The sequence below is a fragment of the Antechinus flavipes genome, chromosome 4, assembly GCF_016432865.1.
Source record: "Antechinus flavipes isolate AdamAnt ecotype Samford, QLD, Australia chromosome 4, AdamAnt_v2, whole genome shotgun sequence".
NCBI classification, from domain to species: domain Eukaryota; kingdom Metazoa; phylum Chordata; class Mammalia; order Dasyuromorphia; family Dasyuridae; genus Antechinus; species Antechinus flavipes.
The window spans coordinates 248,396,905-248,424,901 of record NC_067401.1 but is presented as its reverse complement, the minus strand read 5'-3'; the positions used below and the strand labels follow the sequence as shown (position 1 = coordinate 248,424,901).

The 27,997-nt window shown below is 32.9% G+C and overlaps 1 protein-coding gene across 2 annotated transcripts; it reads right to left on the bottom strand.

The window, feature by feature from the left end:
- Window positions 1–96: 96 nt before the first annotated feature.
- Window positions 97–27,670, bottom strand: IRAK1BP1 (interleukin 1 receptor associated kinase 1 binding protein 1). 2 transcript variants are annotated; one of them, XM_051997298.1, is made up of 4 exons: window positions 26,769–27,669; window positions 9,289–9,354; window positions 933–1,063; window positions 97–849 (listed from the first exon to the last, which is right to left on the bottom strand). In XM_051997298.1, exons 1-4 carry the CDS (start codon window positions 27,285–27,287, stop codon window positions 585–587), a joined length of 981 nt encoding a protein of 326 aa, XP_051853258.1. In that variant the 5' UTR covers window positions 27,288–27,669; the 3' UTR covers window positions 97–584. The 2 variants fall into 2 exon arrangements, with proteins under 2 accessions (XP_051853258.1, XP_051853259.1); XM_051997299.1 differs by lacking the exon at window positions 9,289–9,354 and having other exon boundaries at window positions 26,769–27,670.
- Window positions 27,671–27,997: the final 327 nt, after the last annotated feature.

Genomic DNA, 27,997 nt, shown 5'->3' with positions numbered 1-27,997 from the left:
TTCATAAAATATTTAGTTTTGGCCATTTTGTACTGTAACAGAAGCTGAAATAACATTTAAATGTAAAACTGCAGTCAAATGACGAAACAAAGCAGATTATGATAATATTGCATTAATGTTTAATGCATCCACTGAACATGGTGTAAAACTAAAAAAATCCAAAACAATCCAAACACAATAAAAATGGATAGAAAGCACTCTACAGACATGTATTCATGAAAATCAATGTAATGCCTAGCCATTCCTTTTTTTAAAAATTCAGTTAGAAAAAATTTACCTAATAATGCAAGTACTCTAACCCCAAATTCTGTTCTCATGATCACAAAAATAGAAAAATATAAAAAGAATGACAATGCAAGAAGAATGTGGGGAAAATGGGAATTGAAAGCAAAAACTGAAAATGATTAAGATAAGAGTTTATATTGTGGGGGTCCTTTTTTTTACTGAGATAAAATATGGAATTCTACATAAATATTAATCTTAATATTAAAAACTGTAAAAATTATACAAATTTAATCATAGTTTTGGGCAATTAGATATAAAGATACAAAAACAAAAAATGCTTGGTTATAAAGAATTTTAAATCATTTTTTTTTCTTTTCCTTTTTCTTAACCTCAAAGTTTAAAAATACCCTGGAAGAAGCAAATATAGTTGCAGTTTGGATTTTCTGTTGTATACTTAGCGAACCCGCTAGGTCAGATAACTGCTGATTGTCTATTTGACCTTCCCATTCTTTCGTTTCCTCTTCTTTGATTAATAAAGGTTTTCCAAGTGATTGACCAACAAGCTGACATACTTCTTGAGCTTTTCGCCATGCATTCCCAACAGCACAGAGACACACTTGACGTCTTGGGAATAAAAAACACAATAACATTATTGACAATTTAATAATAAAACAGAAAACTTTATTTAACAATTTTGTTTAACTTACCTAAGATTCTCAATAGCTCCTGATGTATGGTAAAATTGAGGAGGACTGATGATAACAGAATTATCTAGTTTTTCAACAAGAAGGTTACAAACATCCTGCATTTTTCCGAATTCGGTAAATGTAATGCAGACCTGTAAAGGAAAATAAGTTAAAATTATTTTTTCATGAATTGTATTGTTTCAGATTCCTCTGAGTATACAGAGGAACAATAAAACAGTAAGACATCAATTTGAAATAGGAAATAGTACAAAAGAAAAGCATAATCTGACAAATTATAATTTAGTAGTCAACTTGCATTTATTAAACATCTATATAGTAGGCATTGTGCTAAATGCTAGGGGCACAAAGAAAGGCAAAAAATCAGTTCCTGTTCTTAATAAGTTCAATCTAATCAGGAAGATTATATTCAAATAAACAATGATGTACAAATATATATCTATTTACAATAAATTGGGAACAATGTCAGTGGAAAGTATAGTCTACCTTTTTGATATGAACTTGGAAAGGCTCATAAGAGGTGTGCTAGAGAAGCTAGGAGGTGAAGACTAGAAAGGGGATCACTCCAAGTATGGGGGAATCCAGAGAAAACAGTGAGTGAGGAGAAGGAGCATCTCATTCTAGAAAAGAGGAAGGAGGCACTTATGTTATACGTCTGAGTGACTAGGATAGTGGTGGTGCTCCTGACAATAATAGGACATATGTAAAGCAGGGAAGGTTTTGGGAGGAATGAGTAGTTAACATTTGAACTTGATATGTGTTTAATTTGTCCATGGGTCATCCAGTTTGAAATTTCTAATGGGTATTTGAAGACTGGAGACAGGGAGGTTAGGGCTGGACAAATACATTTAAGAATCATCTGCGTAACATGATAACTGAAACCAGAGGAATTGATGAAATCACTAAATGAAGTGATAAAGGAGGAAAAGAGATGGGGCCCAAGAAAAATCCATGGGGGAAACTCACATGGATTCACTTCTATCTGTGTAGTTTCTCTTTTGAAAATGTCAACCAAATTTTGAATCATTACTTCTAGGCATATGTTTCTCAAATTTACATCACTACCTCTCTTCTGAGCTTCAAGTCCATATTTCCAACTTACTGTAAATTTCTGCCTATGTTTCTCATATTTTTAACTGCTATTTGCCCCCTTTGAATGTCATATCAGCACCTAAAACTCAACATGTACAAAGTTAGATTAATTCCATTTCCCTCAAGATTTTCTCCTCCTCTTAACACTTCTATATCTATTAACAGTAACAACATCTTTTCATCACCTTAGATTTATCTTTCAGTATTCTCTCTCATTCATCCTTTCTAGACAATCATTGCCAAGTCCTGTTGACTTACTTTGGAAATCTTCCATATCTTTCTCTTCTTCTTTACTTCAACTACCCTAGGTACTTAGGCAATATAATTAAAGAATTTACCCCCAATAAAATCTGTGTGTTGCACAATGGGCTTCTCCATTTTAGGTCAAATTCCTTGTAAGTTTGGGTGGTGTCTGATCAAATTTGAGGAGAAAATTAATTCAATCTTATCAGTAATGTCCTTCAGAAACAATTTTGAAATGAGGACTTTAGAAAAAGAGGAACTCTTAGATATACTCAAATCAATGGTTATTAATAATCATTTCTCTCAGAGTGTAAGAAGCAGTTTCCTCCTGAGATAGTAGAGTTCCCTCTTCTAAAAGGAGAGTCTTTTAACTATTAGCTCCAAATGTTCTGCAGTCTTCTTTCTTCTGATTGGAGTTCTTCTCTTTCTTTATCTACCCTTAGACACTATCTGTAAATTAGAATTCTTCTATTCCTCATCAGGTGCTTTAAAAAAATACCTCTTTCATTCTTTTTTTAGTCTTCATTTCATTTTATTCACACATTAATGTCATGTTTATTCCACAATTGCTTTTGGGATATCTTTTTCTTTTTAGCATTCTCCTCTTCTGGTTTAGGATAATTTCCCCCTCCCACTAAGTAGTGTCTCAATATAGCAAGGAAAATTATATATGGGTTGATTCAATCATAAGCTCTGTAAGTATGACCATGAATTTTAGGAGACTTATTGATCAGGATATATTCAATTACAAGACATCTAAATTACATCTACAATTACATCTAAAACTTTGGGATTATTTGCTGAAGTTTTTGAGTCAGTACAGCAAGAATGAAACTGTTTTTCTTGGCTAATGTCTCTGTGTTTTCAGTTCCACTGTTTAGCCTGAGCATACTTGAAAAATCTATCATTTTATTTATAGAAAAGAACATAATGTTCTTTTATGTGACCTCTTTCATGTACATGGTATCTTTTTGGATATCCATACCTTTGATGATATGGAAAGTTTAGGGAAAGGGTATTGCTGAAGCAGACTTTGAGGTTTTAATCCCTTGATTTTCATGATTTTATGGAATCATGAGGAACAAGAGAATACATAAAAATAGATTTTTTTCTATTCTAAGAAACACTTAATTTTCTCTGACAATTCGAAATATTCCCTTCACCTCTTCTTTTAATTCAGAAACCAATTTGTACTTTGAACAACACAGCTATTAACTATATTGGGAAAAACATCATGTATCCTCCTCAAGGAGCAAAATTCCTCATGCATTCTAAAATTGTTATAAGAATGATGCTTTCAATAACACTTTGTATTCTCACAGTGACATCAAGGTCTGTTTTGCTGCAGTAACAAAACTCTATGTCTTTAAATTTCAAGCTGAGGATGATTTCCCAAATTTAATCACTTGTACTTTTTTTTTTTTTTTTTTTTTGCCAAGTCAATCATGGTTAAGTGTCTTGCCCAGGGACACACAACTAGTAAATGTCAAATATTTGGGGCCGAATGTGAATTCAGATTCTCGTGACTTTAGGGTTGGTGTATCCAATGCACCATCTAGCTATCCCTTGCTCTTTAATAGACCAGTCATTCCAGATAAATACTATACTATTTATTATTATTTATTATTTTTAAGGGCTAATTTAAAAATGTGGCTTACTTTGGCTGCCTCCATTTCCTTATTATAACCTTTTCTCCTCCCGTTTCCCCATCTCTTAATTTCCCTTCTCCCTTAATTTAACATTTGGATTTTATCTTTAACTTTTCACTGAAACTTTTTTTGGCCACTAGTAATCTACTGAAACCCAAAAGAATTTTCTCAGTTTTTATATTTCTTACCCTCCAAGAATTATTTGACACTGGCAAAACTTTTCTTAAAATTTTTTCCCTTTAGTAGAATTTAAATTGTTCAGTACAGTAACTATAACCCATCTTAGTACAGCATCTGGAACAAACTAGGTATTAAATAGATGTTTATTGCATTAAGTTGAATTCTGTGGAACTGCATTCAAAGGTTTCCTCCTATTTAACCACTCCTTATTTTTCCCTTCATCTATAGATATAGTTTAAGCTCCAATTCTTGGTACCCTATATTAATTTCCTTGGAGTAAGCTTATCTTTAATAACTTTAATGACTACATGCTGAACATATGACTCTTAAACACATATGAGATTATGACTCTGCTTAACCAAATTGTTCAAATTTTCTGACATCGAAAGACACATGGGATTATGAATCATTTTTATAACCCAAAAGAATGTATGAGAAAAATAATAACAACAATAAAAATATTATTTCTCTGCCACTGATGTATTTTTGTCTGTAAGAAGCCTTACTAGAATCCTAATCATTGTTTAAGAGTTATTTTTTTACTCTCTGTACCTGTGCGTAAGCATAATAAAACCTAGATTTTTACCTCTATAAAATTTCTGTGTTGTGGTAGCTATATTATAGCTGTAGTTAGCTACCATATGAATTTTAAAAAAAGATATTTTTCTCATAACACAATCATCTTCTTCCTTTTACTATTCCTGATCCCAAAAATATACCTGTAAGACTTCTAATTAGGGGAATGTCTTTGATTACCTAAATTTTAATAATTATTAAAATATTTGCTATAATTATAATCTATGGCCAGTTATCTCATTTGGCTAGGATTTCATGGTGCCAATAGAAGTCAAAACCTCAAATTTAATTTTGAATGATTAAGTTATCACATATTGCAGGAGACAAGTTGGCATAGAACATAAGATCAAATTAAATTCTTCTGCAAAGAAATTAAAGTATTTAGAGGAAGGAAATAACTACTAAGCTATTTAGAGATCTGTTATGTCTCAACAGTTATAAATGCAAGTTTAACTGGTTTCATAAAATAACTTTTAAAATTATTTCCCAAGTCTGTCCTATATAGAAAGATCTCCTTACTTTGGCCTTTTCTGTAGTTGTAGGCAGTAGGTAGTAGTTAGGCAATCTCCCTCAAATACACTAGTGGCTTTTTCTTTAAGGGACATAGCTGACTGCACAAATGGCATATAAATTGAATTTAACTTGGGATCATTTAAAAAGCCTAAATGGTCAATTTATATGCTATTATACCTGGTAATTGCTCTCTATTTTTTAGTCATCACCTAATTCTAGCTGTGGGTCAGCTGTCTGGCAACTGTGTGCTACCCAATGGACCACCAAAAAATACTTCAAAAAAACATTCTGTCTTAATGGTGAATCAGCTATTGTCAACTAAGAAAATGAAAGGCATATGCCACAAAACTCTAAATTTCTTTAAAAATTTTTTTTAACAATCTCTTATGCCTGGAACAGATTTAAAGGAGTCATGTGGTTCCCTTTGATACTATAAAGATGAATGATTAAACCATCTAAGTCCATCCATTTGAGAATATATCCTATCTTAAATCTCTCTACTTATGTAGATATCCCTAGGATGCATATGCAATTATTATTTTTAAAATGTAATCTTAATAAATGAAGGAGACTGACCTAGCTAACGAAGATAAAAACTTTCAAAATAATTTGATTTCAACACATATTCCCACTAAAAGTCAAAACAAAAATCACACCTATACCCCTTTTCCCAAATTCACTGAAGTTGCTTTAAACATTCATGATGTTCTGGGTTTCTATGTGAGAAGGCTAAAGGCATTGTGAAATCTCCAAAGCAGTTTGCAATAAAGAAAATAATTTTGCCACTTTATCATCAGGAGCCCAAAAGAGTTAGCCTACTTCTAAAAGATAATTCATTCCCTTAAAACTAGTAGGATCAGGCCCAATGTGAGAAATTGCTTTCTATTCACACAAAAAATGAACCTTTTTCATTATTGACTTTAGCTAAAAGTTTGCAATGATCTGACAATGAATCTGGTAATTAAGGAAAAAACAAAGTAAAAAAAAAAAATCACTCAGAAGTCCCAGTATTGATCTTTATATACATCCCAAATATTTTTAATTTGACACTTGTACCTACCAAAGTCCTAATCAGTTTTTAAAAAACTGTCAATTTTTAAAGATATCATTATATTTCCTGTCACTATCACTGTGGTCAAAGATGCCACATATTGTAAAAGAAAAGCTGAATTTTAATATTGATTCAGTAGCAACTGGGGAAAGGTTTCTTGTTTTTTATGTTATCCTTATCAGGCAAAAAAAGTGGTTATTTTGATATTGGCAGCAGGACGACCAATATACTCAGGGTGGATGTTGCTGTTTCTGCTGTTTTTCCTTCAAGCACCCTTCTAAAACCAAAAGAAGTGTTTAGTTTAGTAATATATGTGCTATATCTAACAAACATTTATATTTCAAAAAGATTGAATGCATTCTTTTTGAACTTTCTATGTCAGGGATTCTTAGCTTAACCAATTTTGGTACTATGGACTCCTTTAGAAGTCTGGTGAAACTTATAGACATTTTCTTGGAATAATGTGAAATGCATAAAATAAAATACAAAGATTATAAAGAAAAAGTATTATCCAACACTAAAACAGCTATTAAAATATTTTTAAAAATCAAGAACAAAAACAAACAGCAAAACCAAGTTCACAGACCCAGACTGAAAACCCTTGGTTCTATCCCTTATAGAAAACTTTATAAGGCAGAAAGTAATTTAATTATAAGCAGATAGGAAAAAAACCCCACCAATTTTTAAAGATAGGCACATTGGTCAATATAAGCTTCTTCATCTTCTCTTCCCTATACCTCAAAACAATATCCACATCTTCATTAATTATTTCTTTTTTTGTTTAAATTTTTTACTTAAATTGTGGAGGATAAGCTAGTCCATCTCCTTGCCAAAGCTACCCCTCAACTATTGCTCCCCTCCCCCCCCCTTTCCATATCTTTTGAAAGCTTGCCCAATAATTTACTGCCTCTTGATCCTATTGATACTCTTTCCTTATTTCCTACAACATGCTCAGATCTCTCCTAGCTCTAAAACAAAAACAAATTTTCCTTGACCCTGTTTTTTCAAGCTACTCTTTTATATTTTTCCCATGCATTGCTAAACCTCTAAATAAAAATTTCACAATTATTTTTAATATGCTTTTATAAAGATCTTTCATCTTTTTTAACCTTTAAGCAGAATGGGACCACTTTAGGCAGAACTCTAAGAAGTCTTAAAAGATGGCTTAAGGTTTTGGGAAATTTTGTAGAGAAAATTTATGCTTTCAGTAGGGAATGAATAAAAGAAAGACATGAATGAAATGTTGGAGAACAGAAAAAGCATGAGGGGATAGTGAAGTGACTGACCTAGTTAGGCCAGAATATTCATGCAGGAAAACACTAAGAAAAACTAGAAACTGAAATTTTAATTACACTGTGGAGGGCCTTGTATAACAGACTAAAGAATTCAATATCACATGATTCTCCACTACCTAGTGACATAATTTGGAGAAAAAAGATAAGGTGTCATATGAAGAATGAATTGGAGAGAGAAAGATTAGGCAGGAAAACTGATTAGATCATCATTGGTAATTTTAATGGCATGAAATGGGAACAGAAAGAAATGATCAAGGATCTAGAATTGGAAAGATCTTTTGATGTTGTCTAATCTAATTTCCTAATTTTGCAAATGAGGAAATAGAAGTCCAGTGGACTCATGCAACTTTCTGAAGGTCGCAAAGATATTAAATCTAGGAGTCTATAGACTCTAAAATACAATGCTCTTTTGGTATAATGGAAAAAGCAATGCTTCTTGCAGCCAGAGGATCCGAGATCAAATTCTTCCTCTAAAGTTGACTATCATCTTATCACTTAGGTTCCAGTTTCCTTATTTAAAAAAATGAAATGACTGGATTAGATGGCCTCTGAGTCTATAATCTTGTGACCTTGCTTCTTCAAGGCACTCATATAATCATTCATATTCATAAATACTATGAAAAATCTTTGTAGTTTTAAAAAAAGATCAAGTGTAAACACAACACAGTATTTGAAATAAATCTCTTAAAATGTGTCCTGATTAAGGAAAGAATACTTCAATGCAGGGAAAGGGACAGTTCTCATATAAGAATCATCATATCAATTCTCAGTGATTCAAAACAGTTTCATGTCTTGCAACTTTTTAAACCATCCATCTTTATTCTAAAAGCTTTATTTCCTATCTACCACTTATTTATTGTCTAATCTTGGATTAATTCACTTAACTCTTTCAGGGTTCAATAACTTCCCATGTAAAATAGCAATACTTGCACCTTATATGCCTGTAGGAGAAGCACATCATTTTTCTTCTAGGTCTAAAATCTTTGATTTCCTGCCTATAGAGTCAAGGCAGCATGTTTCCTATAACCAGAGGGAGAAGCACAGACAATATACTAATTTGTATATTAAGTGAATTTCATCATCAATGTATTAGAAGCTGTCACTAGAGGAAGAGGAGGGAAAGGAGGAAGAGGAGGAGGGGGAAAGGTACTGCATTTTAACTATGATTAGAAAACAGTTTCTGTTCCTATGGCCTTAGACATATAAATGTTTTAATGTGTCGAAAAAAATGGAAAAAGTTCTGAGAACTAAAGTCTAACATTAATTGAAAGTAGTGAAAAAATTTTCATTCTATTCTGCTTTTTACTAAGGTTCTTTCTCTTGAGGGATTTCTAACTTATCATGGGACAATGAAATTATACTATGAAATAAAAGATTATTGAAGAGTGCTCTAATCTTTCACAAACAACATTAGTTTTACTATCTTTTTGGATAAAATAAATTTCTTTTGTGTTGTTTTCACTCCCTAGGAAAAAATACTGCTACATAAAGTGTTGGATGGAAATCAACTGCTTCCCTCCAATCCTCTCTAACATTTTTGATTTCACTTCAAAAAACTTTTTCCTCCAATAAATCTCATTACATTTCCTTTAAATTTTTAAATATACTAAATCACAAATGATTTAGAGAAAAATGATCTTTTCTCAACATCATACATAACTTTTCTCCTGTATAAATTAGGTTTGAGGATAAGAATAAATGACAAAACTGTCCCCACAAAGTCATGCTGTTTTCAATTATTTGATGTGATAAATACATACCTCTGCTTCCATGTGATAAGCATTTTCTATTCTACTAAAATCCTTTGTCACAGTTATATTTTCTGCCTGAAACAGAAAGCAGAACAGTAAAATTCTTAAAGCCAATAAAACAAAGTAAAAGTTTAACTATTGTATGCTATTCCTCTGAAATAAAACAGAAACCTGAACTTTAGATAACTTATTTAAAAAGCAGGAATGTAGAATATCAAAGACCTAAGATAAGGAGGATATTCTACTTAGCTTTAAAAAAAAATACTTTAAAAAAGTAATAGTCAAATACAGTCATATAACTACCTATCTGACATAGGTGTTTCACACTACATAGAAACATTTACAAATATAATGTATGCCCAAGAAATTTTATCTAGTGAAAAAGTTTTTAAATGCAGTGAAATCTAGTTTTTAAGAAAAGTAAACCTCCAGTGAACCTTTTTTCTAGAACAACAAAAATCACCCTTTGTTTTTTGCTAAATTTTTCATATCTTATATTGTTTGAAGTATATATGGCATAGCAGATGGGCATAGCAGTTTAATGATATCCTCCAAAAGTATTCTGGATCCCTGTTCTTTGGGAAACTATACAGCTGTGGAAAGGGGAGAGAAATAACTAAGATCTTTTCTTTTCTTCCTCTTTGCTTCTCCCTAAGAATATCTGCTGCCCTTTTTTGACATTGTCCTCCACTGCTTCTCCTAAATGAGCACTATCATTTCTTATGTTTGCACTCAATTTGGTTTATACAGTTTTTAAGTTGGAAGGGGCTCTAATTCAAACTTCTTATTCATTAAGGCTGCCAAAACTATTCATTCTAACCAGATTTCATTTATTTAAAAATGTTAAGTAGAGGGAAAGAACTCTACACAGTGTGATCTGCCCAAGACACTCCAACCCTCCTTAAAGAGACTTACCTTCAATTACACTTTTAATCTTTTTAAATGGTACTTACAGTCTCTGACAAAATGGTAGTTATTATATTTAATATTTTTAGAAGCACTTGAAATATAGCTATCTCCACTCTTCTTCAGCATGCCCAACCAACTGTATTTTCTGAAACCAGGACCAAATATAGCTATTTTATTTTCTATTACTTCTTAATATACACAACTTATATTTAGGGCAGGCTCTTTTTTTGGAGGAGGGAGGGGATATATTGTCCTCTCTTGAGTTCCTTCCTTTTTGTTCATGCTATTAAATTCCTCTTAGTGAATTTTCTTCTTATGCCTACTCTATTCTTATTAACTCTTCAATGTCTGCTCAAATCTAACCATGAAGGCTTTTTTCTCTTACAGAACATTTATTTTTTCTTTCTGTAAAAACTCTCTAATAGTTATGTTTTGCACTACACACAATAACTTAATTTTTTACTGTTTTATACCATTCTCTAACTGGAGTCTTCTCCAAAGATATTCTTAAGTTTCTTTAGGAAAGTGACTATTTTGGTATCCCTCATATCATACAGAAAGCAGTATTTCATTTTAAAGTATCAGACTAGTAAACAGAAATTCAAGTGGTTTCTATCTTGTCTTCAGAAATACGGAGAAAAGGGTTTGAGCTTCTGCAAGAAAATGTGAATACCTGTGCTATAACTATATCTCTGCCAATGATATTTACTACCATTCTTTGTGAGATTCTCCAAATGAAATCAACATCTACATAGTACTTTTCATGCAAAGGTAGGTATATAGGAAGATGTAAAACAACAAAACAACCCACATTTGAAAATGATTTAGGAGCAAGAAATAAGAGCTCAAAGATCTACAAACTACACAAAAGTATTGTGCTTATAAACCATGAATATTTTCTTTTAGAAAAGAACATTAAATCATTAGATAAGAAGTATAATAGATACAACTATAGAATCACTAGAAGTAGTTATAGCTATAGATCACTAGATGACAAAGTATCAAATAACATTATAAAAATGAAATTGTTAAAATATAATCAATGGCATTATTGATATGGAAAACAGACTATAGTCAGATTTCTGACTTATTAGAATATTAAAATAAATTCAAAAAATAAAAATGAGAAAAAGATGTGATGGGCAATTAAAACAATTCTAATCTGTCCCATTTAAACAAATTGTTGATGCCAAAAATACGAAATGGATGAAGAAACAGACTTCAGCACCTATCATAACCACTTTCTAAATAAGTGTGAATGAAGTAATTAACTGCTATAATAAGGAGACCAAAAGCATCCAACCATCTTGGCCAACAAGCATTTGACCTGTTTGCCAAGTATAGAAATATAGCAGCTAAGGGCAGCATTCATCTGTAAAATCTTATGAAGAAAGGCAATTGGAAGATTATGAGAAATATCATTTTATGAAACAGCAAGAGTAGAAAGAAAAGCAAAATTAAAGAAAGCTGAATTAAAGACTCTCTTCCAATATTGGCTCCAATCCAAATGTCAGAATCATACAATGTAGATCTGGAAAAATGCAACAGAACTTGTTTAATAACTCTCTGATTATTAACATCAACAATTCATATCAAATGAAGCATAATAGAGAGAGATATATGTTTGCCAAAAGTGTTGTTATGGAAGATATTTTCTAGTGCAAAATACAACTTGAATATTCCCTCTTGATGATGTGGCCTACCAATTGTGAATTACATTGTGCTGATTGCATTAAGTTCTGGAACACTTCAAAGCCTCTTAAATTAAAACACATAATTTCTCAAGACAGCTTAACAGAAAAAAAATAAGTGAATGAAGAATACCTCTCGTCCAGGCTATGCTATGCAATTGGATGGGCAACTCATATAGCTTGTGCAAAAATACATACATATTGCACGGGCACTACAAATATTCAGTAAACTGAACCCTGAATCAACACTATGAGGAACATGGTCTGGACCATTTCTAGAGGAACTGTACAATTCTTTTAATGTCCCTAAGTTTCTCTCTGAAATAAAAGATATATACTAATGCTCTTTCAATGGCACAATAAAAATTGAGGAATAGAATAACCTCTAAGTAACTATGTTAAAGATTGAGGAGATATGCTTGGTGGATGCGAACAACTTGCAACATATTACAAACAAGTATATAAAAGAAACAGTGTAAGGGATATCATCTGAAAAAGATTTGAACAGAAAACATATGAGCTAGCCATGTAGAAAGGGAAAGCTGATGACTGCTCAATGTCAGGAAAATGAGAGAAAAACCCACTAAAACTTAGGTGAACGAAGTCTTTGTGTGAATCTATATAAAGACATAATAAAAAATGTTACAAGACAGGAAGGTTTGAATGGATTGTGATCAACATTGTTAGTGGGAATACCCATATTAATTAAGTCACAGATTCAATGAATTATACTTGCAAACTACTTGAAAAAGGCTAAAATTCCTAGTGTAATTCTTAATCAGTATCATCCATCATTGACTTGCTATTAGTGAAGTGAGAGTATATGAAAACTGGAAAAGGAGGAAATACTTTGGACGCAGCCTTCTCTTGCTCTGGGGGTGGGGAAAAATGCTCTCAGACACAATAGAGTTGTGTTCAAAATCAAGAAAGTTAATGAAGTTTTAAAAAGGCATCCTTTTTCAATGAAAAATGTTAAATGGTGCCAAGCACAAAAAAATTCTTGGAAGAATTTAAAAAGAACTTTAAAAATCAAGTTAAGAGAGATAAAGGGAATATTAGAAAAAAATAGCAATTCAAGAAAATTATGAAAAATCAATGAACTAGAAATAGAGAATTCAAAAACCTAAGGAAGAAAACAATTCATTGAAAACCAGAATTGGGCAAGGGGAAGCTAATGCATTCTAAGACATCAAGAAATAGTCAAACAAAATCAAAAGGATGAAAAAAATAGAACAGAAAGTGAAACATCTCATCAGAAAAACAACCTATCTAGAGAATAAATGGAAGAGAAGTAATGTAAAAATAGTTGGACTACCTTAAAATTATGTTTTAAAAAAATCTTAATAAGAAATTATCATCAAAGATTTCTCTAAAATTCTAGAAGATGACAAAATAGAAATAGAAAAAATCCACTGATTACCATACCTCAAAGAAATTCCAGAAGGAAAACTTTTAAGAGGAATACTATAGTCAAGTTTTAAAGCTTCTGGGCTAAGGGAAAAATATTAGAAGCAACAAGAAAAAAACACCACCACAACTTAAACATCATGTAACTACAATAAGGATTACATAAGATCTCGTAACTAGTAGGTTGAATTGTAGGCCTTGCAATACCACATTCAACAGAAGGAAAGAACAAGAGTTATAAACAAGGGTCACTTACCCGACAAAATTAATTATAATCCTAAATTTTGAAAATTGGACAACTTTCAAGTTTTTGTAACAAAACCCCAAAACTTAAGGGAAAATTTGACACCAAAGAGAAATATAAGATAAACATTATTAATCAATTATAAAGGAATCAATAAGAAAAGATGTGGGTTGAGCAAAGTATGATGGGATAATTCTTAAAAAAATTATGTAGAGTTAAAAAGAAGTAATTATCTCATACAAAATATGTATAAAGGGAAAATATGATACAGAAGAGTTTAGTGGGGTGGAAGATGAATAACACTGGAATCTTACTCTTATTGGGAATGGGTTAAAGAAGGAACAACACACACACATGCAGATTTTAAAATCTTCCAAATTCAGAAAGAAATAAAAGGACAAGAGGATAAAGTAGAGGAAAAGGATAAAAGATCTTTTAGAAGAGTGGATAGGTTATGGGACAGAATGGCAAGAGTAGAAGTATGCCAATGGAATAAGGAGAAATATAATAAATAGGATAGTGAAAAAAAAGGAAGAGAAAATACTAGTAACTAACAATAGCTTAGAATGGTATGAATTTATCCATAAAACAGAAATGGAAAGCAGATTAAAAATCTGATTCAACAATATGCTGTTTTAAGAAAACATTATAAAAATGAGAGCTGCACACAAAGATAAAAATAAAAAACGAGTAGAATTAGTATATGAAAAAAGCTAAGATAGTAACCATTTTCTCAGCCAAAGTTAAAATTAAAATAGATTTAGTCAAAACTGAAAAAAATAGAAAAATACAGTATGTGTAAGTGTTATTATTCAGTATTATTTTAGATCATTTAAATGCCTAAACAGTATAAAGTATTTGAGTATATACCTGCCAAAACAGATACAGGAACTATATGAACATAAATATAAAACATTTTTATATAAACACATCTATATAATTTAAATAATATTTATTGTTCATGGATAAAGCCAACATAATTTAAAAAATAACAATTTTATCTAACTAATCTATTCAATGTCATCCTAATTAAATTACTAAAAATTATTTTACTATAAGAAAAATAATTTTAAAAATTATTTGGAAGAACAAAGAGTCAGGAACTTAAAAAAAAAAATCACAGTAAAAAAGATGTAAAGGAAGCAGATTCACCTGAATCAATCCTTAAATTATATCATGATGTGAAAGCATGGCTGAAGTCTAAAAAGAATAATTTTGATTATTTTAAATTAATGTAGGCAAGAATAGAAGGCAGAAAATTGAGGAAAAACTTTCATAGACAATCTCTCAGATAGGATGTAATTGGGTTGGAATATTGCTGGGGTACAGGAAATGAATTGGTTGATTTAAAAAAAAAAAACATGGAAAGACTCAGAGTTATGAAGAAAGATGCTATCCACCTTCAGAAAAAACAGATGCCAGAAGAAAAACATAGTATGGTCTCTCTTTTTCTTCCATTTCTCATTTTGTATTTAAGTTAAAAATAAAAACAAAAACAACTACCCCTCTCACGGCTACCCCCTTTCCCCAAAAAAGGAAATGTCAATCATTTTAATATCTTTGCCAAGAAAACCAAAAATGGGTCACAAAGAGCTGGACATGACTGAATAACCGCAAAATTCCCAGAGCATAGCACAGTTCCTGCTACATAATAAGTACTCAATTAAATATTTACAGCCTGGCAGTCTTGACTTCAAGTCAGTAATCAATCTATTACAATAAACAATATGTGTCAGTATAGTACAGAGTAAAAGATTTAGAATCAAAAGCACTTGGGTTTCAACTCCAGCTCTCTTCTGCATCTTATGATGTGACTTTGGGCAATCTAACTTCTTTGAATCTATTTCTTCATCAATCAAATGAGTTTATGCTAACTATCATCTAAGATCCCTTCTAGTTCTAAGGCTGTGATCTGACTTCCCAACTATATGACTTTATCCAAGTCAATTACACTCGAGTCTGTTTGTTCATCTGTAAAATGAAGACACTATCAGCCTTATTTAATTCCCAGAGCTATTATAAGAATCAAAGGTACTTTATAAACTAGAAAGCATTATATAAATTCAAGTTATATTTATCTCACAAGGTTTTTTTGTGAGGAAAGCATTTTGTGAACCTTTAAGCACTGTGTAAATAAGATATTAAATGAGACAAAATTAATGGCCAACCAAATTTTGAATTCAACACTCTTAACATAGGAGAGACGGTGGAATCTTCACAGGGCCTTAAAAATAACCATTTTCTGACAGATGGAAAATGGCAAGTGTAGCCATTCAGAGGGTTGAAAGAATCCACAGGAACATACAATAGTGAGAATCACCCTCCAGAATGGATTATATTGGGTTTTAGTTAGAATGTGGTAGGAAAATGCCTGTACTGCCGGTATTGTTTTGAAAAAAAACAGTGGCTAGGAAAAAAAAAAAAAGAAATAAGTGGCTGGGGCAATCAGTTTTTTCTTCCTTGTATAAAAAGAAGTCAACATAGTTCTTCAGGCACCAACTATAATTAAACTACTGAACTGAATTGAAGATTAACTAAAATTAAATGAACAAATTAGGTCATCTCAGCTTTTTTTCTGTGATTAAATTGCTAATTTGCTTAGGTAACAACTATCTCATGGAACCAATGACATCTCTTATATTTATAAATGAATGAAAAAGTTCTCAATAAACACTATGGCCAAGCACTGTTCAAAGTGAAGAGAATACAAACAGGAAAAACTGAGGCAGTCTTTACTCTCAAGGAGCTCCCATTTTAATGCATGGGGATTTCATATTAAAGACATTTTAGCAGTAGAGCAACTGGGAAGGTTTGAATCTGATGGTAGTTTAGAACTACCATTGGTATAAACTTCCCTTTGCCTTATTTTGTCCAGATCCTAAGCCACCTTACACGTTTACTATATTTCATACACATACATAAGAAATAAAAATGAAAAAAAATATTGCCAACTAAAGGCACCAAAAGAGTCAAAAGATCTATATTATATTTTACGTGAATATCAAGTTAGCAATGTCTTCAAAAAGATAACATTTAGTTGCTTTTTGTATTTGTAAAATACAGTTGTAACCTCTTGTTTAATTTTTTTCATATTAGCATTCCTTTATAGAAAAAACATTTACTATACATTGGTGGAAAAGTTGTAAATGAGAAACTAACTACATAGGACAAAATTAAAAAATATGTCAAGAGCTTACCATATAATTTTGGATGTGATATTTTTTGGAATACAGATAAATAACAAAAACTACTAGGAGGATATCAAAGGGTGTGAGGACCAAAAGTTTATCTGATAAAAGAAATCCTTGGGAATAGCAGATTGTTTTACTTTTTTTTTCATTGTACACTTCACAAAACAATTTTCTTAATTTTTTAAACATTTAGTATTGTACAATATTTTAATACTATGTTAAAATATAGCCATTTTTAGAACTGTCATTTTAATTTGTTTCTTCTTATTTTCAAATGCCTTCCCTTCTTTAGTTGCCTGCCCTAAAACCTATTATATGTCCAAAAAAAAAAAAAAAAAAAAGGAAAAGCCACAGGTACACTTTTCTTTAGAAAGTAAAAAGCACAGGCCTACATAGTTTAAGTTTACTTTTTCTACCGTAGCAACCATTGTGCCTCTGTCACTTACTTTTTAATGTTACTTAACTGATGTGAAAGTTATTTTTTATATGACTACTTAAAGTTAAATATTTGGAAATTTTCAGCTTCCTTATATTGTTGTCTAAAATTTTTTTTGGGCAGTATAGCTATGGAGAAGTGATAGAGATTTCTTTATCTTTAGCAGATTTTGAAAATTAATTACATCTTAATTAATTTTTGTTGAATGAACAAAAATTTTAGCATAATATAATCGTGATATATTAATTGAAATACTGAATAAAGATCAGTCTTATTTGAAACACTCCCAATTCTTAATAGCTTTATGTATTTAAAAACACTGCCATCTTGTGGCTTTGGAATTGCAAAATAACATCTAGATTTTCTCCTATTTGATTAAACTGTATGCCTCAAATATATTGATAGGCTGAAAATCTAATAGTTAAAAAATAATTTATAGGCAGAGTACTGGAAATAATATTAATACCCATGACCCATTTACTAAATGCTTTGACTCAAATGTCCTAGTTAAAAGCAATTTTTTCCTCTTTTTATAGTTTTAAGTTTTCAAGAGGAGTTATCCATTTAATTTTAATCAGAATAAGTTTAAGATCAAAGAAGTTTTTTTTAATTTCAGTTCTTGAGCCTGCTGTTCATATAATTTTTTTTTCCTGCAAAGCAATCATTTTAATCATAAGAGCCCCAGAAACAAAATTTTTTTGTAATACCTTAAGATGTCCTTTACTTTTGATGTCTACTCACATGTTTTAAACCTCCCCCCCCCCCGCCCCAATCTCTCTTCTAGTTTTTTAGGTAGACAATAATAATAGTAAATAATTTGGAATTGTAATCCTACATTAAAACCAAATAGCTACATCATCAACAAATATCCATTGAGATGCTACTAAGTGTAGGCATTGTGAAAAACAATTGGAAATATAAGAGCATGTAACATTAGTGCTTTTGACTTATAAAGACTTATCTAGAAGCAGACAGAAAAATACACACACATATGTAATATTGTATATATAAATATAAATACATATAATGTATAGTTTGTGTGTGTATATATATATATATATATATATATATATGAATACACACACACATACATACAGATAAAACTGCAAGATACTATGTTCTAAATGGCAAATGTGTGATTTAGACAATAGATGCTTCAAAAGTTCACTGGTAGTGTACATTATATCTTGTTTTGACATTACAGAATCACTGCTAATAAGTAAAAAAAAAAATTAAGCAAAAGTAAATTCTGAAGCTGGTCCTTTCTTAGGGAATGGGTAACATTCCCTAGTCTAATATCCATCCATCCTAAGGAAATGATATCACAAACAGAGGCAACAGAAATATCTAAGACTGAAAGTGATTTCCTTAATAGGGTAAGCAGTCAAAGAATGTGAACAAATAGTTCTCAAAAGAATTGAAAACTTTAAAACCACCATATGAAAGAATGTTCCACATCATTAATAATGAGATATGCAAAACAACTCTAAGAGATTTTACGTAATAACCAGAAAAGAAGAAATAAAAAAATGAAAATAGTCAATACTGGGGGAGAGGGTAAAGGGAAATAAGCCTTTATATGGCACTTACTACAATACATGCCAGTTACTGTATAGCATGCTTTACAAATACTATTATTATTATTTGATACAACAACCCTGAGAAGTGGGCGCTTGTTATTGTCCTCATTTTACAGTTAAAGAAACTGAGACAAACAGAGGTAAAGTGACTTGCCCAGGGTTACAAAGTTAGTGTCTAAAGCCAGAGGTGAATCCAGGTCTTCCTAACTCCAGGCCCAATCCTCTAGCCATTGTGCCACTTAGTTATCCTTTATACTGGAAGAGTTCCAGAAAGACAGGTATATCAATAGTCTGTGAATTGATGCGACCCTTCTGGAAAGCAATTTGGAACCATCTGAAGAAAGTGACTAAGCTGTTCATATCTTTGATCCAGAGATCCCACAGTTGGCATATACCTGCCTTGCCTTCTCCTACTCTACCCAAAAGAAGGTCAATAGTAAAAGAGGAAGGCTTCCCAAACACCAAAATATTTATAACAACAAATTGCAATAAAGAACTAGTAACAAAGTAGACATCCATCAAATGGAAAAGGCTAACCAAGTTGTAGTATATGAATGTAAGGGAATATTACTGGGCTGTAAGAAATAGTAGGATGAATATAGAGAAGTGTGGGATGACTTATATGAACTGATGCAAAGTGAGTAAAGTCAATATACAATTAAATGATGATTATGCAGGTGGGCAGCAAGATCATACAACGGATACTGTGGAGTCTGAGATATTCATCTTAGTTCAAATCAGGTCTTAGACATTTCCTAGCTGTGTGAGCCTGAGCAAGTCACTAAAGCCCTATTTGCCCTAGTTTCAGCATCTGTAACTCCAGTATCTTTGCCAAGAAAACTCTAAATGGGGTCATGAAGAGTTAAGACTTATAGAAAAATTACTAAATAAAAAAAAATGTTCTAGCTACTATGTTGAATGCTGAGGATTCAAGTAAGGCAAGACACTGTATATACAAAGAACCAAAACTACAAACCACATAAAGTTAAAAGCTGTGAAATTAGGAGCTTGGCTCCAAAGGAGAGATATGAAAAGGAACCCTCTTTGATTCTTTGAAGAGCTGATGTATTATGAAGTTATAAGGGATGACTCTCCCTAAGAGGGAAGAAGAAGGGATATCTACTTCTCTGAAAAATAAATCAGGGAATGATTGTTATTGAAAGCAATTCCTAATTAAGAAGATCCTAAGTGAAAATGGCCATTTATGCCCTTTTATTGCTATAAGAACTGATGTTGCTCTTAGTGTCCCTATCACTATACCACAGAAACTACAAATCATCAGTCCTCTTCCCTACCCCTTCCATGTTATCCCCATCACCTAAGTCCCACTACTTACCAAATAAACTTAATTTTTCCACTCTCAAAACAAATTTATAACTGCTACTGCTACTGGTGTTGCCTTCCAAGATTCATTATTAAGGCTGCTATTAAAATTGCTTCTCTAAGTACTGAAAGAAATGTGTTTTGCTTATTATTTGCTTAATAAAATATGTTTTTAATCAGAACTGGTATCTCAACTTCTAGTCTCTATCCTTTATAATCCATATTTTATATAACTGCCAAATATATCTTCCTAAAGCATCAGGCTATTCAAGTCACTATGCTCCCTAAGAATTTTCAGCGATTTTAGCCTATAGCCTTTAGGATAAAATACAAATTTACAAATCATCATTTAAAGCCCTTCAAAATATGCTTCTTCTTAAGATGTCCTTCACAATGCTTCTCTTTATATACTCTTAAGATCCTCGCCAAACTGTCCTATTAGCTTTTCTCCAAACTTCACACCTTCCTCTAATTTCATGCCTTAGCAAAGGCATGCCTGTCCCTCCTTATATCCATCTTTCAGGATCCTTAGCTTTTTCTCCCTAGTTTTTAGTGTTTGTCCTCTACTTAAAATTGTCTTTTATTTACTTCTGGTTCTATCACCCAGAAGAATGAAAAGCTTCTTGGGGCATGTGCATGTATGTGCACACAGACACACACACACACACACACATATATGTTTGTTATTCAGTTATGCCCTACTTTTCATAACCCCATTTTGTTTTTTTCTTTAATATTTTATTCTCCCCCCCAATTACTTGTAAAAACAATCTTTTACATTTGTTCTTCTAAGAATTTGAACTCCAAAGTCTCTCTTTCCCCCTCATTGAGAAAGAAAGTAATTTTTAAGCAGCTACACCCAAAGAAAGAACACTGGGAAACGAATGTGAACTATCTGCATTTTTGTTTTTCTTCCCGGTTTATTTATACCTTCTGAATCCAATTCTCCCTATGCAACAAGAGAACTGTTCGGTTCTGCAAACATATATTGTATCTAGGATATACTGCAACATATCCAACATATAAAGGACTGCTTGCCATCTAGGGGAGGGGGTGGAGGGAGGGAGGGAAAAAAATTGGAACAGAAACGAGTGTCAATATAAAGTAATTATTAAATAAAAATTAAAAAAAAAGAAAGTAATTTTTAAATACATTATACATATGTAAAACATAGCTCCAGGTTATTCATCTAGGGAAAGAAAATACAGACCCCCCCCCAAAAAAAAAGAAAAATAAAGAAAATGTATGCTTTGATATGCACTTACATTCTATTAGTTCTTTCTGTGGAGATGGACAGTATTATTCATCTTAAGTCCTTCAGAATTATCTAGGGTCATTTCATTTCAACAATAACTAAGTAATTTACAATTATAATTGTACAATACTGCTGTGTACAATATTCTGGTTCTGCTTATTTCACTTTACATCAATTCGTGTCTTTCCGAGTTTTTCTGAGAGTATACTGCTCATTATTTATTTTTCTCTCCCTCACTTAAATATTTCATTTTCTTTCTCAATTGCATAAGAAGGCAACTTTTAGCATTCATTTTTATAAGATTCTGAGTTCCAAAATTTTCTCCTTCCCTCCCCCTTCTTAAAATGGTAAGCAATTTTATATAAGTTATATATGTGCCATCATGTAAAGTATTTCCATATTAGTTACAGTTGTGAAAGAAGAAATTGTGAGGGGAAAAACAAACAAACCATGAATAAGAATAAAGTAGGTAAAAAAAAAAAATGTATGCTTTGATCTGCATTCAGAGTCCAACAGTTCTTTATAGGGATGTGAATAGTGCTTTCCTTCCTGAATTCTTTGTACTTGTTTGGATCATCATGTTGCTGAAAAGAGCTATGTCATTTATAGCTGATCATCACACAATGTTGTTGAGACTGTATACAATTACATTTTCCTGGTTCTGCTCATTTTCCTTTGCACCAATTAGTTTTAAGTCTTTCCAGGTTTTTCTGAAATCTGCCTTTCATCACTTTTTAATGCATAATAGTATTTCATTACATTCATATACCACAGATCATATAACCTCCCCAATTGATGGACCCCTCCTTCACTTTCCAATATTTTGCCACCACAATGAGGGCTGCCATAAATATTTTTGTACACATAGGTCCTATATCTTTTTTAATGATCTCTTTGGAAAACTAGCCTAGTAATGGTATTGCTGGATAAAAGGCTATGCATGGTTTTATAATCCTTTGGGCCTACCTCCAAATTGCTTTCCAAAATAGTTAGATCAGTTCATAACTTCACCAAAAGTCCATTAGTGTCTCAATTTTCCCATATCCTCTCTAACATTTATCATTTTATCTTTTTTATCATATTAGCCAATCTGATAGGTATGAAATGATTCTTTTGATTTGCACTTCTCTAATCAAAAGTGATTTCAAGCACCTCCTTCATATGTCTATAGATAGATTTGATTTTTTCACCTGAAAATTGCCTATTCATATCCTTTGATCATTTATCAATTGGGGAGTGCTTTGTAGTCTTATAAACTTGCCTTAGTTCTCTATATATTTGAGAAATGAAACCTTTATCAGGGATACTTAACGTAAAGATTATTTCCCCGCTCCTGTTTTCCTTGTAATTTTAACTGCATTGGGTTTGTTCAAAAGCTTTTTAATTTAATATAATCAAAATTATCTATTTTATATTTTGTAATGCTATGTATTTCTTTTTTGGTCATAAACCTGTAATTCACTTAATTTCTTCTTTAAGAATTTGGATGCTATACTACTTGGTGGATATGTTTGATACTGATATTACTTCACTGTCTATGGTACCTTTTAGAAGACGTAGTTTCCTTTCTTATCTTTTTAAATTAGGCTTATTTTTGCTTTTGCTTTTTTGTCTGAGATCAGAATTGTTATCTCTGTCTTTTTTACTTCAGCTGAAGCATAATAGATTCTGCTCCAGCCCCTTACCTTTATTCTGTGTGTCTCTCTCTGCTTCACATGTTTCTTGCAAACAACATATTGTATAATTCTGGTTTTTCAGTCTGCTATCTGCTTCAGATTTATGACAGAGTTCATCCCATTAATATTCACAGTTGTGATTATTACCTGTGTATTTCCTTTCAAACTATTTTCCCTCCTATTTGTCCTCTATGAGACTACTTCCCATTTTTCTTTAGGTGTTTTGACTTTGTTGTCCTCTTGTGAGTTTTTGTCTTGATCTTTTTCACTGTAATAACTTTCTATGGTCAGATCCTTTTTGGGGGGACTCCTTTTTTTTGGTCCTTTGCCAATCTCTTAAATTTGAGCTGTGCTTCTAGGGTGGAAAGAGTATTGTTCTCAGGCTTTTTTGTGCTAATGGCTGTAGGCCCTGACTGTTTACCTAGGACTGCACTGATGGTGTCCTGAGGCCTACAGAGGAGCCTCATGTGCTGGTTGAGGGATCCAGATGGTTGTAGAAAGAATGAATGAGCTGAACTCTTACTATATTCAATTTACTAAGCTGGTGGGTTTGAGGAAATAGAAATTAAATAACAGAGTTCTCACTGTCCAGGATTTTGCAATCTACTAAGCAGAGATAAGTAATACAGATAATACACAAAGGAGGTACTATTGAGGCACATTACTTTAATTGGAAGGCTCAGTTAAACTAGGCGTGAATACTCAGGGAACCTTGCTTAACCAACTATCACAGGAGGGTATTAATTACTTCCTCTATTTGTAACTAAGCAAAATGATTTAGTAAGAGGTAGTACAGCTTGGGATAAAATCCCAGTTCTGATACTTATTATCTATGTAACCTTGAAAGAAGGCTGTTAGTTTCCTCATCTATAGAATGAATATCTATAAAATGGGCTAAAGAGCCCCTGGAGCTTCTTCTAGCTCTAGATGTCTGATTCTATGTGAACCTTTGTGGGACTCAATTTTTCAATAATAAAATGAGGGGCTTGGACTTGATACCTTTTTAAAGTATTTTCCAGCTTTTAAAACTATGAAACTAGTTAGTTTAAAAGTCCCATGTCCTCTATCAAGAAGCTGCGGACTTTAGCTATAAGTTGCCAGTTTCTTTTTGTTCTATGGGCTAGGTCTTTTTTTGTTTTGTTTTGTTTTTAAACACACAGGCCTTTATGTCCTTAGATTAATAGGTTATTAAGTTGTTTAGTAGAAAAATCCCTGAACTTGGAATCAGGAGACCTTGTCCTAGTTTCAGCCCTGCTACAAAGACTGAGCAACTTTTACTGCCACCAGTTCCCCCATCTGGTAATATGATAGGGTTAGACTAAATGGTTTTTTAAGTCCTGTTCAGTTCTAAATTTTATAATCTGGTTTAAAAATCTGTTAGGTTTGTCCTGAATGATGAATTCATATATGATTGCAGTAAGTCACACTTTTACATATTTATTATTATAAACTTTTCTACTAAATGTGCCCATTTAGGCAAAAATGCATTCTGGCTTTTAAGTTTTACTATATAGCTTCTGTGTTTTATTTAAATAATGTTTTTACTCAGTATCTATCATGATGTTATTTATTTTGCAGCCAAATGCCATTTATTTTGAATTGGGGGCAGGGGGAAAGGCAGGAAAGTGTTTCAAATACATCAAGTACCAATCTGTTTTGGACTTCTACCAATTGTAATAGTGATATTTTGCAACAACTCTCTCATATTTTCTGAATGTCATGATATAATCAGCCAGGATCCTCAGCTAAACAAGCTGTCTTTCTTTCTTTCTTTCTTTCTTTTTTTTTTTAAAGCATAGTGACAATAAATACTATAAGCAAACTTTAAAAGGCATATATAAAGGTTAACAGAATCCCCTCTCCCCCACTGATAAGAACTTCAGTTTTGTTAAATGTACTCTAACAGTTTTCTGTCACATAACATGAAGTTAGAATATATTGTATACAGCTGTGCTTGCAATATAGTTGCCCTATATGTTAGGCACATTTTCTTTTAAATGTCATTTGCAAAAACAGTCACAATTGAAATGATTAAAGTTTAAAAGTGCCCCATGACTTTGAAAACTTTGTATAATTCATTCCAAAGTATAAGTAACTTTTTGGATTATCTACTGCTTTGAATTATCCACATGACTGCTTTCTTTCATTAGCACAGATAATTGGGAGATTATGATTTCATTTTACTTGCCCTGAATACTGAATTTCAGTACAATTAAAGCAGGTTACAAACTAAGTGAATTCTTTCATATGCTAAAAGAGGATAACTCCTCATGTTCTCAATATATTTATTTATGCAAACTCTATATATCAGTGGCTTTTTAAACATCTGAACCAGATTGTAAGAGAGTTTATAGTTGTTAACTTTTTTTTTCAATAAGTTATTTTCTTGGCTATTTTATAGACTATTTTAACTTAACCTGTACTTAACACATATATAACATTGTAAAACCTTTTAAAAATGTATTATTAATTTACTTTCTACAATTATCTTTTGAACAAATGTCAAAAGACTTTTAAATTACAAATGTATTGGACTTCAAAATTCAAATCTTTGCTCATCATTGGTTTAAGTAAAGCGTTCCTAATTCTGTGACAAATACCCATCATTGAACAGAACATATGAATAAGAATTGATGGCAAAAAAGAAATTTTGAACTAGAAAGCTATCTACTGATCAGGAATTCTTAATCTTTCTTTGGCAATCTGGTGAAGTCTATAAGGATATCTCAAAATAATGTGAAATTAATAAAATAAATACAGAAATCTATCTGTCAATTCATCAGGTTCCTAGATCCCAGGTTAAGGACACCTGCAATATTGGATCGAAGATTTGTAATGGGAAGGTCCTTCTGGAGTCATCTAATAAATCTCACTACACAGGAGGAAACTGAGGACCAAGTTAAAGTGATTTATCTAATGGTAAAGGAAAACTGATTGTATCAATGCCCATTACTCTTTCCAAAACACTACACGGCTTGGCCTGACTTCAAAATCTGTGGCTAAAAATTCATTACTGGATTTAGTACTGGGAAAAAAATAAGTGGTGGTGGACTATTTGGATAGTCTTAATCTTAATACAGGATTAATTAATTAATCTTAAAGCAATATAGAAGCAAATTTTAACTTGATTAGACTATGTTTAAGGAGCATTGGGAATACCCAAGAGAAACATGAAAACGGATACTCTCAATGTGGTCAATCCTTGGTTCCTAGCAAACACACTACTTCCTAGAAAGTACATTATTTTTATTTTTTATTTCCTGAGGAAGGGTATCGGGATCCATAGTCCTATGGAGAACTCCACTGTTCCACCGCATTGTTCTCCTGCCGATGTAGACAGGAGCTGAACTAAAAGGCTGAAAGGTTTTCGCAACAGCCAGCAACTTTTCGAAATTTAAAAGCTTACTTAGGCTTCACTGTGTGTTTAACATTGAGAAGTACAAAGCAAAAATTTTAAATAAGCAAAAACAGCGTCCCACTCCTTTCATTTATATTTAGAATATAGATTTCTTAATCATATGAACTCTAAAAGACCCATTTCGTTGTAACTGGTTTCCTTTGTAAAGATATAGATTTTATTTTATACACTTTTAGCGATATAATTTATAGAGAGGACTCAGACGTCACCAGACCGGCAAAGAGTTAAGAGCCTTCTCCTTACTCCCTCTAGGTGTTTGCGGACTCACTCCGCTTCCCGCCATCTCTTCCACAAGGGGTCCGCCCAACCCCAGGAAGGGGGCCCCGAGAGCCCCTCGCCATCTGAACGGTCGCTCTCACCTGGATGTCCGGCTTTTGCAGATTCTGCGTGATGTAGTCTAGGCGGCGGCCCACACTGTTCTTGGCCTCAGCCGCCGAGTTTTTGGTGCTGCTAACTTTCATTGTAACCAGGGCCCGGTCGGGGCCGCACGACATCTCCGCCGAGCCGCTTACATGCACCTCGCGGGTCGGATTCTGGGGTGTTGCCGGTGCCGAGGACGTGCATAGAGGCAAGTGGTTGCTGAGGTTCGGCAGCGACTCTCCAGCGGCGCCCGAGAAGCCATCCCGGCCTCTCTCATTTAGCGGAGCCAGTTCAGCAAATACCCGAGACAGGGTAGCCGGCGGCCAAGGCATGGGAGCTGACTTTAGGTCCCCATGGCAACCGCGACCTACGGTGTCCTGGGAGGAAAAAGTGGACGCGATCGACTGACGACGCGTGTCCTTAGAGCCTTCGCTATCGCGCAGGGAATGACGGGAAGACCTTTCTCTCTTTTGCAGGCCCTGCGCGGGCGAGCGCTTCCCGTGCCGCTTTCGCTGCATCTTGAGCAGCTACAGCCCGGGCAAGAACGTGTACGGGACTGAGGAGAACCGGACTGACACGTTTCTTGTCATCCTTCGACCCCAATGGGCCTCTCCCCTGGAGCCTCTTCTGTTGCGTGCTAGCGTGCATCACATTGTGATGGCTGTTATTATAGCACAGTGGATGGGAGGAGGGACGTTTGAAGTCGGAGGTCCCGGACCGTTTTACAAACCTTAGCACCGTCTTGGGCCCTTGCTTCCTTAACAAATTTCATCTTAGAAAAGGAGTTGGATTATATGACTTCTGAGGTCCCTTTGAGCCAGGAGTATGTTAGTAAAAAAAAATCTGCATTCTTTTAACACTTGTTAAGTCTAAACAATCTATTAAATAACTAGCTCAAGCCTGGGACTTGAAAGCCTGGTTAGAACTGTTTCTTGCCCAGCCCTCCTTTCAGCTCTCAATCTGTGATCCTATGAATCCTCTTGCTTAAACTATTGCAATAACTTCCTCACTGGTCTCCATGTATCCTACCAATCTTTTTCTTCTCCAATCCGTTCTCCACAAACTTGCCAAAATGATAAGGGACTAGGCCCAATGAGTCACTCCCTTACACAAGGAGCTTCAGTGTGGCTGCCTAGTACCTCCATCCTTTGACATATAAATGCCCTTCACATGCTGGATCTAATTTATTTTTCCAGACTGATTTTTTATATCTTTTCCATATTCCGAC